Source organism: Schistocerca gregaria, chromosome X (genome assembly GCF_023897955.1).
Source record: "Schistocerca gregaria isolate iqSchGreg1 chromosome X, iqSchGreg1.2, whole genome shotgun sequence".
Classification (NCBI taxonomy): domain Eukaryota; kingdom Metazoa; phylum Arthropoda; class Insecta; order Orthoptera; family Acrididae; genus Schistocerca; species Schistocerca gregaria.
In genome coordinates this window covers 768,776,853-768,789,759 of record NC_064931.1, presented here as the reverse complement: position 1 = coordinate 768,789,759, position 12,907 = coordinate 768,776,853, and the positions used below count along the sequence as shown (strand labels likewise).

At 34.5% G+C, this 12,907-nt stretch overlaps 1 protein-coding gene across 2 annotated transcripts in view; it reads left to right on the top strand.

Annotated features, from left to right (window-relative positions):
• The window catches only part of LOC126298495 (osmotic avoidance abnormal protein 3), a 349,861-nt gene extending 337,375 nt beyond the window's left edge, over positions 1–12,486 (top strand). Inside the window, exon 17 of one of the 2 annotated variants that reach the window (XM_049989832.1) lies at positions 12,145–12,486. In XM_049989832.1, coding sequence (XP_049845789.1) covers positions 12,145–12,281 — 137 coding nt within the window. In that variant the 3' untranslated portion in view covers positions 12,282–12,486. Of the gene's footprint in view, positions 1–5,145; positions 7,530–12,144 lie in introns of those variants that run through there. The other variant, XM_049989831.1, reaches the window with a different exon arrangement.
• Positions 12,487–12,907: the final 421 nt, after the last annotated feature.

The following is a 12,907-nucleotide window of genomic DNA, read 5'->3' as shown; positions in this document are numbered from 1 at the left end:
TGTAAAAAAATGGTCATCAAAGATATTAGCAACTTTATCTCCTTCATATACCATGCTCCCATTATGGGAGTCGATACTGTCTGTACCTTCTTTAATTTTTCCTGTCTTCCTTTTGGCCACCATCCAAACCATTTTTATTTTATTGTTTGAATTGTTAATATTAGATTTAATAAACATGCTCTTGGATTTTTTAATGACACTCTTTAGAACACTACAGCATAATTTGAAGTGCTTCCCAGCCTGAGATTTGTTGTGTGTGTGTGTGTGTGTGTGTGTGTGTGTGTGTGTGTGTGTGTGTGTGTGAAGACAACCCTAGAAGTAATGTCAGCAGTATATGCCAGGAGAGTTTGCATTCTTGTATAAAACCAAACAATGATTGGGAAACAGATAGGTCAAAGAAGGACCAATTTATTAATATATTCTATGTTTAATGAAAGTAAAAACTTTGTGTATCAGCTATTATTTCCATGAGCTTTGTCAGGATTGCTGCTGCTATTGTGCCATTTTATAATCAGTAGTGATTATGATTAGTTAAGCTACATCTATGTGACATCGAGCTGCCAGAGAATGTGAGGTTGTCTGCAGTAGAGGGATGCCAGTGGCATCATCACTTGTGTTGGCACTTATCTCTAGTCTCTCAACACTGAGAGCCTGCCTCCATGCACTACCAAGATTATAGTCACTGTTCCTGTTGAAGCTACTGTCACAGATTGTGATCTATACAGCTTCTTTGATGACAGATGGATTAAGATGTGTGTTTCATCAAATATAATTTAAAATTTATTTGTGGGACTGTGATCTGCAACTTCTGACTTTTTCTAATTTCTATTTTTAATGTGCCACCAATTTTCTGCATGAAGCGCACTTTACCTAGAACCATACCTATTTTACTACATGTAACCTCAAAGAAAACAAGGAACACAACATGTGGATTAGCTCATGATTGTTAAACGTCTTTCTTTTTTTGTTTGTTATAGAGTGCCATTTTATGTGTTGATCCATATAGCCATTCTTTTGGAACATGTGCTTCAGATGTTTAATCACAGAATCCAAGTGCTTTTTGTCAGAAACAATCACCAGCTTTTTGTATCAGTGTATTTAAAACCACTCTCTTATGGACTGACTGTTGCAAGCTCTGTGTGTTGACGTAGAAGTCAGTATGTAGCACAGGAACATATGATCCAATGAACAGTTATGAGGATCAAGAAATGAAGTTGGCACACTGTAAGAAACAAAATGCAGATATGTTCCTTTCTGCAGTTCTACATATAATACAGTAGGTAGGGTCCTGGGCAGTCAAGACATTAAGACATATTTTCTAAATACTCAATAAATTAAAACAGATGGTGTCCACAGTTAAAGGATATTCTCGTTCCCTGGATCCCTGGAATTTATAACATTCATTATTACTATGGAAGAAAATACTATGTCAGTCAGACCATCTGTACAGTCTCCCAAATAAACATAAAATTATGACTGATAAAAAAATCACGCATCTTCTGACTAGGACTCTGTTATCAAAGGAGCCATCAGGGTCATAATGGACAAACAACTACTTTACATGACAAAAAAGCTCTAACTTTAATGTTACACAGATTGAAAGATTACAAGAAATTCAAAAACTGTTTAGAGTTCAAACGGAGTGGTGGTACCCCTAGCATCCTCCCACTGCAGACATCAATACAACGTGGTAGTACATCATCACATGGATGTCAACCAATCATAGGATGACAATGTGTTATAAAAGAACACTACACTAGCAGTTATGGCAGTCAGCTGCTCCTGATGATTTTGGTGTAGGTAATCTTTGAAAAGATGGCCAAGAATATTTTGTGTGTTCACATAACTTTTCTTTGCTTTTGTTTCACCTACTTTCACTTACTGGTATATAATGATTACCGCAGCAGCTGAGGGTTAATGCTTTTCAGTGTCTATTTTTGTCACTTTATTACATTGAACAAATGTTAGGTTACCAATATTTGCATGCTTTGCACAAGTTACTTTGCCAAGTAGAGTGCTCGCTGGCTGTATGTTCCCATGATGAAAATTTAACTGAATTTTGTAACTTATGGAAATAACAACAATTTATTTTGAAGTGTGTTTTTAATTTTTTCTTGCTTGGTAAGACGGCACACAATTTTCACTGTATTATCAGAGCTGGCAATATTTTTTGTAGCACATATTGCATACTGTGAAATGTTTTAATTGTAGATATACTTATTAATGTTTTACAAATGCCTGTAACATAATTTTCTTGTTCTCTCAAACCTTTTATTCTTGGTACAGGGTTGTCTTGTCTTTAACATAACATATATTCCATAAATTCTGTTAATATTTGCTGGTGTTATCCATCTAAGAAGACTGATCTCCAACTGACATATAAAAATTTCTAGAAAGGAATTAACTGTCATATTTTCAGTGGATATCAGTGAATTCTACCATCTCTTGGTTTGATATACATTTTCTTCAAAACTTTAGCTTCTTCATTCAATCCTCATATCACCTTTTATTTCCTCTAGTACATCTGTTTCAGCTTTGTTGTTGTCTATAAATGTGTCTCATTTGTACTTTGTCATGACTGCAGACAACTTTCAATGACACTTCATCTCTCCCCATCATCATAATTATATTTCTCAGTTCCACTATGGAAGCTCTGTCAGTACTGCAAATCTCCAGTACTGTAAATAGAGTAAGCATATATTATCCAATTATTTCCACATAGCTGGAAGTTTGGAGGGTGATGCATATCCTATCCAAAGTCATCTACTGACTAGAGCACATATTCTGCTTCTTTTACCTGACACTGATGTTGTCCCATTTCAAGGTGGTAATATCATAGTAGAATGAAGGCTTTCACGACCGGGTGACATGGCTGTTGATATACTTTTCGGGATGTGAGGTCGTGGTCCAAGAACTTTTCTGCTCCTTACGTTTCGTCCAGGAATGCACTGGACTTCCTCAGAGGCACTGCTCCGCTGAGTCTTGCTGACTGACTGGTCGGGTGTCTGAGAGCGACTTATATATTGTGAGAAAGGGGGGTGTGGTTCGGCAGACATGTGATGAGCAGTGATAATCCATAGGAAAGTTAAGGTTGACTATCAATTACCACCTTGCCAAAGATAAAACTTGTTAGCATTTTTGTAGAGCCACTGTCCATATATTGCTAAGTTTCATAGCCTCCTCTTTCCTATTGCAATTATCGTGATGTTTATAAATTTCAATAGCTTCTCTATATAACCGTGGATAGTAATTTAATGTTGTAGATAAAACTTCTGTATCCGAAAACTTCACTTGGTGGTTACCTGGTTGAAGAGCATGTTCCGCTACAGCTGATTGTTCTATTTTTCCAAGTCGACAAAGATTTTTATGCTCTTTCAGTCGCGTATTTACGCTTCTTTTGGTAGTACCAATATAAACTTTACCACAGGTACATGGAATTTTATACACACCACATGTCAACAGGGGAGGGCTTTATCCTTCACAGATCGTAGTACTTGACTTATTTTCTTTGTTGGTTTAAAGACCGGTTTTATGTCATGTTTTTGTAAAATCTTACCGATCCGATCTGTTACTTTTTTAATAAAAGGGAGAACTACTGTATTTTTCTGTTGTTGTTGTTCATTCTTATCTTTTGGTCTTCTGTTCCTTGGATGCAAAATTCTATTTATCTCTTTCCTTGAGTAGCCATTTTTTTTCAAAAGCCTGCTTCAGATGTTTCACTTCAGCATCCAAATGTTCAGGTGTACATATCCGTTCCGCTCAATCGACAAGACTTTTTATGACACCCCTTTTTTTGTTGTGGATGATGATTAGAAGTTTTGTGTAAATATATGTCCGTTTGTGTTGCCTTCCAAAAAACTTTATATTCCAAGCTTCCATTGGCCATCTCATAACTAAGACATCCAAGAAAGATATTCTGTTATCCTTTTCTATTTCCATGGTAAACTGTATTTTTGGGTGAATTTTATTTAGATAATCAAAGAAATTGTCCAAGGCCTTTCTGCCATGAGACCAAACCACAAATGTGTCATCTACGTATCGATACCAACGAGATGGTTTATTATTAGCTTTGTCTAGGGCTGATTGTTCAGATTTCTCCATGTAAAGATTGGCAATCGCAGGGTCTAATGGATTACCATTTGCTACCCCATCAAGTTGTTCATAAAATTCATTATCCCACTGGAATTGACTTGATGTTAGACATTGTCTACGATCTGTGAAGGATAAACGCCCTCCCCTGTCGACATGTGGTGTGTATAAAATTCCATGTACCTGTGGTAAAGTTTATATTGGTACCACCAAAAGAAGCGTAAATACGCGACTGAAAGAGCATAAAAATCTTTGTCGACTTGGAAAAATAGAAAAATCAGCTGTAGCGGAATATGCTCTTCAACCAGGCAACCACCAAGTGAAGTTTTCGGATACCGAAGTTTTATCAACAACGTTAATTACTATCCACGGTTATATAGAGAAGCTATTGAAATTTATAAACATCACGATAATTTTAATAGGAAAGAGGAGGCTATGAAAATTAGCGATACATGGACAGTGGCTCTACAAAAATGCTAACAAGTTTTATCTTTGACAAGGTGGTAATCGATAGTCAAGCTTAATTTTCCTATGGATTATCACTGCTCATCACATGTCTCCCGAACCACACCCCCTTTTCTCACAATATATAAGTCGCTCTCAGACACCCGACCAGTCAGTTGGCAAGACTCAGCGGAGCAGCGCCTCTGAGGAAGTCCAGCGCAGTCCTGGACAAAACATAAGGAGCATAAAAGTTCTTGGACCACGACCTCACATCCCGAAAAGTATATCAACAGCCGTGGTAATATCACCTCTCTCCCCCCCCCCCCCCTCCTTTTTTTCCCCTTTTTCCAGGCTTTGATCTGATAGCAGTCACTAACATTGTTTATTGCAAAAACAAATCAAAATCATTATGCTAAAATAATTTTTTTCATCTTTGAAGCATGTCTCAGGGTTTCCATGAAAACTGCATATTTATTTATTCCATTTCTACATTATAATTCTCTCCTCATCCATCACTTATTATCTAATGCATTTAAATGACTTGGACAAAATTTATAAATAAAACTGAAATTCAAATTCTGTAGCAAATATAAATTTTGCTTTCTATTGCAGGTTACAAAAATAAACGCAAAGCTAACCAGGCAAGTGAGGTGAATGGCATTTCAAACTTGAATCTCAGCAAAAGTTGTTTGCATTCTTCGGTGGGTGACCTTTCATTTCTTTCACCTGTGAAAGGGAACACATCATTAAATAATTCATGGTCTGGTGGAATAACCACTAGTGAAGTGGGACACACACGCGACATAAAAAAATAGTTGAAAATTTATTTTTGTATTTTGAATGGCTCTAATTTTATTTGTTGGAAACTCATTGCTCATATTGTGTGAAGAAATTCCATCAGAATACAGAATTTATTTTCATACCTTTGAAAATGAATTATGTAGAAATTTGTAAATATTCTTAGAATTAAATGAGACAGATATTAAAGCAATACATGGACTTTGTACAAAATGTTAACATTTGAAAGAAGTGTGCAATTTATTCTACACTTGTTATTTGTGGCATGATAAATAAAGAATATATAAAGAAGCAGCCAGCCTGAGGTGCTATTTTGTTTATGGAGCTTGTAGCTACTTTTTTTTATTTTTTTAAGGAATACATGAACAGAAAGGGAAAAGGAAGGTGTGAGTTGACACATTGATTGATTTATAAGCTACATAATTATATTTTTAATGTGGCATACTGAACCTGCACATAGATAGCAGAGCTATAAGATAAAATGTAGCTTTATGAGAAGGAAAAAAGTTACAATGAAGATGGTGAAGTACTTTTAGAAAGAGATACAAAAAGTATTTACTGATAAAATAAATAGAAGAATACAACATTGTAATGAAAGGAACAGATAAGAATAACAAACTGTAATTAATCACAATGAGGATCTGATTGGGAATACAACAAAATATTCATGGATTTAAGCAACCGCTATAAACCAGATAACAGAAATGGTCTGTGTAGTTTCATGTTAGACACACGACTTGGGTTTGAAATATGCCTCATGCTTGAGCAAATAAGGCTGATATCTAATGTTGGGGTATAGAGATATTCTTGGTATCAAAGCAGCTCTGAAAGTTGTGGCTATATTTCGACAATTGGATGTTTCACTTTACTCTTATAAACATTACAAATGAGTCCATTTAACCTGTCAGATAGTTATGCACTGCTTTCGCTTCCACAGACTTGATTAAGTACATTGTGTTAGTAACACACTCAGACCTTACACAACTTCTGTTCACATGTAGTGAGGTGATGTAGAATGTACTCACAAAAATGATTGAATACACATGACACAGATGCACAATGCAGCAGTGCAAAATTATGTTTAGTGTTTGCTAAATATTGTCCATGTTTGTGACCAGATTTTCTTGTTCTGTTTTTTATAATTTTTGGTGATTGCCTTACATTTGATTTTAGTACTTTTAATATGGATGTGCTTGAACTAATACTGGAACAAAACTGAAAATGAAGTGATATTCTGTTAAACATTCCCTGTACCTATACTGCATATTTCTCACTGTGCTGTGGAAGAGCACTTTTGTTCAAAGTTGTACTGAATGCAAAATAAGTACATATGTGGCAAACATATAGATGAATAAAAACTGTTATTACTGTAGTCAGTTGCTATAGTGAGCTCTGTTCTGATGGAAAATGCTGCCCCATAAATGTTCCACACAGAGAAACATCTTGTCTGTCAGTGCCCACCTGGACCATAAAAGTGACTTGTAAGAGTATCACAAGCTGTAATTATTTAGTGTGTTTCTTCAAGGAAACTTACTATATTACTTACTTATATACAAGACTTTTTTGTAAAACTGTAAATAAAGTTAAATAATTTTGAAGATGTACAGTTCCTTTGGCTTTGTTTGTGAGAAAATTTATTGTAAGTTATAAATTTTAGTAAGCACAGAACATAGAATGGTGTAAGTAATCATTAATGTTCCCAGTAATCAATGGCTAATCTAATACTCATAATTGTGTCGTTAACATGTTCGCTATGATACCAGAATTACTTATAGCTAGTTGTGGTACAGGGCACCCTCTGCCACACACCACATGGTTGCTTGTGGAATATGTATGTAGCTGCAGATGAAGAATTGTATATTTCACAGTAATGAGGGAGCAGCTCATGTAGTTGAGTACAATACTATAATGGATATTCTAACTCACCAGGTTACAAGTTTATGCTCTAAATTACTTTCTGTTTTCTAAAAACATGTTTAGAATGTTTGAACTTGTGAACAAATACAGTTTCTTATGCTAAGCTAATGTAGTGCTGCGAAGAGGGATTACTAATTACATTACTCAAGATGTGCACATATTTTCATCAGTTTATGGCATGTCAGTTTTAATGATCACTTCTGTGTCTGAGTAACATTCATTGATTAACCTCAAGTTCATAATGGATATGAGTATAATAAATGAATGGTAATTCATGGTAATATAATTTGATTTTTGTCTGATTTCTTGAATCCCCTAATGTATATTTATTTATTACCATCCAAGGTAAAATGAATAGTTTTATGAAAACATTAGATTGCGAGGAACTCTGAAAAGTCTAGTGAGAGATTGTAATCAGCTGAATTTTATGTTCTACAGGATCCCATTCCTCACTGAGTATTTATATTTTTCATTTTTCTTCCATTTCCCTTTAGCTGTCAAATCTTTTTCTCATGTTTCTGTTAGAATACTGAAATTATTATATGTGTGTACACCTGTACTGCTGTAGTATGTTGTGGATTTATGTTTTTCTTGGTTATGATAACCATTCATTATGCTGTTATTATTAATAATGCTGCCTTCCCATTTCATTGTTCATCATTAGATATGCTCCTGAATGACCCTTATTTGACTTAGTTTTGATAACCTTATACTCATTTGATCAGAAACAGATTCTTTTTTCCACTGCATTTCACTAACTCCCAAATTTTCACTATACCTAACTTCAACCTCTTTATTTCTCTTTTTAAGTGTCTTAATGTACCAATAACATTAAGGTATGCCATCAGCATGCCAGTCTGTAGAAGGCTAGATATTTTTTCCTTCTGATGTATTCTCACTAGTAGTCCCCATCTGGAGATCTGAATGTGGGACTATTTTACTTTCAGAATATTTTACCACAGAGGATGCCATGATCATTATTAATCAGTATACCCACATAATTGTTGTGTGTATTTAATTATCACCTTGAAAAATAAAGTTACATAATTAATTTTTCATCTGTTTCCAGGTACACACTGAAATCCCTGCATCATGCTGTTTTGTTACAGTTCCTCTAATGAAACTGCAGACACACAAACAAAAAAATAATCATTTAACTTTATTTTTTTCGAGGTGATAATTAAACTTTTATGACCACCCCTCATAGTAGATGAACAGCAGCTCATCAATACATATCAAGAAAAGCTCCAGCACATTGTAAAACATCAGCTTCTTTACTGATTATGTAAAACACCAATTTTAGAATTTTCTAGTATAAATATGCTAAAACAAGTGTGTGTGATAAACATTAAATAACCCAACTAGCTTTAATATTAGTAAAATATTACTATTATATGGAGGAATATTTCGTCATAGTAGCATCACTGCAGCAATGTATATTTTAACGTGTTTCACGTTCTGACGGATTTTTCCTCAGAAAACAATACGTGAATGAGGATGACAAGGTGTACTCCTCATCACTGTTTTTTTTTATGATATCTGCATTACTTGACCACAAATGAAAGTGACAGAAGTGGGAGCTCCAGATGGCAAAGTGTTTAGAATAAATAGCACTTTTTGGCACAGGTTGAGTGAGTCATGAGGCATTTACATTAGCATATTTTCCAGGCAGAGGTTGGCAAAGTGGAAAGTGTACAGAATGGTAGTCCGAGGGTCATGGGGTTGAGTCCCTATGCGGAAACATTTTTTATTTTCAATTTTTACTTCACTTATACTGCACATAAACCGAAAGATGTTCAATAATTGTACTTAGTAAAAATTTCATAAAAAAGCTTGAAAAAAAAAAGGCAAAGGAAAATTTTGGATTTCAAATAAATTCGGAAGTAAGGCTTATACTTGCAGCACCTAAGAGGTCTCTGCTAATAACTTGGCAAAAAGGGGTTGTAATTAATGTGCATATAACTTTATACTCTGTTAGTTTCATTTTGGCCCTTGAGAACCCCTCACCAGCTGCATGTGAACAGTAGGTACCCGGTGCAGGTAACAATACTATCTATGACTTTGAAGCTTATTTGCTTGTTAGCTCTTGGCCAAGTAACATGTAGAAACTTTAAAACAACCATGAAATTCTAAATATGCAGTGTTTAAAGTGAGTGCAAGGTGTCAACAAAATTATTACCCCCCCCCCCCCCCCCCCCTTGACCCAGTTTTATGATGAATATCACTCCAGCATGTGTATATCATCAACTGTAAAGCAAAAGCAGAATCTAATTTTATACAAGAAATTTTCATGTATGTCTTATAATACCTTCCTGTAAATTTATTTGGACTCCGAAATTTGCCTTTGCCTTTCCTTTTCATACCTTTTATGGAAATATTAATAAATAACATATTTGGCATTATTTCAATTTATTTGTAATATATGTCGTGTAAAAACTGAAGATAAAGAAAAAGTTTCCAAGTGGGGACTCCACCCCACAATCCTCAGATTACAGTTCTGTACCATTTCCTCTCCGCCAATTGCTGCCCAGAAACTATGCTAACATAAAAGACACATACCTCACCTGGCCCACACGAAAAATTCAATTTTTTCTAAATGCTTTGGCATCTGGAGCTCCTGCTTCTCTCACTTTCATTTCTGGTCAAGCCCAGCATACATCACAAATTTGGACAAAATTGTGTCACTTGTGATTCACTATTCTAAGTGTGTGCTGTTCAGTTTTAACATTCAGTCATCAACTTTCAACAGCCAAAGATATTATTGTCTTCAGGTATAGTTTACCTTTTATACTATCAAATTTAAAACAATTAAAATTACAAAGAGAGAGTAAGACTGACTAGAGCTTACCATCATGAGACACAATTTCCAGTACTGCCTATACAAACACAAAAAATAAAAAGTAATTCTACTAGCTTTTGGCACAATATGTTCCTTCTTCAAGCATGAAAGAAAAATTAACTGGGCAAAATTAGAAAGCTAGGAGAGGTCGCTTAGGTCCTAGGTTAAAAGGAATCCACTGCCTGTGGATCGCCAAGTCTTTGAATTTTGTATGAATGTTGTCAATATTCAGACATTAATGTCTGTTTCTGAGACTTTCAGGTTATTTTTCACTGCCTGAAAGTGGATAAAGTTGCTTTTGAAACACTTAGGATCATAATATTTGTTCCAAACTTTTTGTATGTATGAATTGCCCAGTGGAAAGGCACAGAAATAGGACCTTGAAAACAATAACTTAACTTACAAGTCTACATTATTCTTCAGAGCCTATGGACACACACATACACAGATCGCTACATTGTGGCAGCACTGTGAGTGGTTATCTTTTCTCATTTATTGCTAGTATTTCTCACAAAGGATTCCACTATCACATACAGTTTAGTACTGTGGCTTCCTTCCATTCTGTAATCCATGCTCTGTTCCTGTATCTATGTTGGATTTTTGTCTTTATACAAGCACTTCCTTCCTTATGTTTTCTTTTTCACTCTTCTAAACAGAAACTATGCTGTACTCCCTATCTTTGTTGTGACCCTGAATATATACAACACTTTTTCAGAATGACTGCACTTGCACTCACTGTATAGCTCAATTATCACTAGCCTAAAACCACTGGAATTCAGTCTTTTGTATATGAAGTTCATTACTGTTTCACTTATTTCTTGTGTTTTAGAGTTGGGACCCTTGTCAAGGACATTTTTATAAGTGACACACATATAATTATCTTTGTTTGTCTAATTTAATGATATTAGAAGACCTGCTGAATATTTGTCAGAACACGTGTGTAATTCTTAAAAGGCACACATCACTGTAGACTTAGCCCAGCTGCTAGACACTTCCTTGACTGCAGGAATAAAAACTTCCTCTAGGCTCTGTCTTTGCTACAGTACCTAGAGTATGTAGCATCTAGAAATTTTCAATATAAAGACAGGGGAAAGGTCAAATTTTGGTAATATCTCTTGCACATTTGAGGTAGCTCAGTATCCTATTATAATCTTACAACACTGAATGTATTTAAATACTTCACATAATGCAAAAATCTACAAACACATGTTGGTGGTGGGTGGGCAGATTAGATGTTGAAGGAAACTTTATTGCCTAGGTTTAGTATTGACTCAGATGCAAGTGATGATACTGAGAAGCCCTGAAGTAGCTGAGGGTCTAACATGCCAGAATAAAATAAATGCATAAACTTTGTCAGAATTTCTCAAAATTTTGAGTTTAAATGCTTGATATTTTCACTCAGCTGAGTGCAAGGGTTTGCTGTATTGGCTCACTGAGGAGCAACATATCTTTCATTACATATTGTTTCATCAAAATCCTGTTTACTAAGTCAAATTGAATGATAATGTGTGCTGTTAATGGCACAAGCAGCAAAGGCATTAAAAATGCAATTCATTTCCATATAATTAAAAAAGTGTCTGCACAACATCTGTAGTATTCTTTATCACTCAATCCTCTCATAATGTTTTAGAACTTATTAACATAATAAATATTTCATCTTGATTTTTCAACTAATACCAATGAAAAAATGGGTGAGATAATAAGTGTGTAATACTTCTATCTATTTAATATAAAATTTACACTGAAAACAGACTACTGAATCTAGTTCCCATCGCAACATAAATTAACTGCACAAGACTTGAAAGACTTACTAACATGAACACTGTAATTTAGCTGTAAAATATAACTACTGCAACCATTTTCCAAGTATTAGAGATATTGGTAGTGCTCATGTTTCATTACTGATAAAACATAATTTTAGAAATGCTTTAAGATGGCTGAAACTATTATAAAATTTAAAATATGCTGTATGTTAACAATCCACAAGAAATATTGCACACAAATTTCACAAAGAAGTAGTTTTGTCTTCACAGAGGAATATCTTGATTCCATTGTAGGGAGCCGTCCAAGAGGAATAGTAAATTTATCAGTGCAGGAGCAGCTTCGGCTGGAGCCACTGGACACAGACTACAAGAAAAAGAAGAGGAAGAAAAGACCAAAGAATAATGAATTGAATATAATTGATATAATGTAGTAGCAAAGACCTATTTTTTAAATAAATTTAAAATGTATGTGCCAACACTGTAAATATGAATTTACTTCATTGTTGTCACTAAGTTGTAATTTTAATTTCCAAGCCTGAAAAAAAAATTTTAAACTGCCGTTTAATTGTAGTTAGTATTGTCTAATGTAATGGGTCCAAATAAAATCTACAACTGATCCGCTTCTTGTATATAAAAACTGTACACATGTCAAAATTTCTGATGAATTTTAAATTTAGTTCTACAAAGACTTTAAAATGTGTTTATGGTTCAGAACACTTGAGTAAAATTATATATTGATTATTATGTAGTTCTCTGTCAAAACTGACACTACTGATGTCATCCAAGTGTCCATACAATGAAAACACCACTTTGTATTATACTGCAACATAGTGTAAGTGCATGCATGTTCAATTATAATGTCACACACAAAATCAGAGCAGTCAATATGAATGTGTATCATGTAATATGTTGCTCATTCTAATTTATTATAACCACAGCAGATTATATGAGATATTGCAGAGAAATAATACAGAATCACTGAAAACTAATGATGAAGGTAAAAATGGGTTACAAGTAACATATGAAACTTCATATCTAAGTTCAAGATGTTACTAAA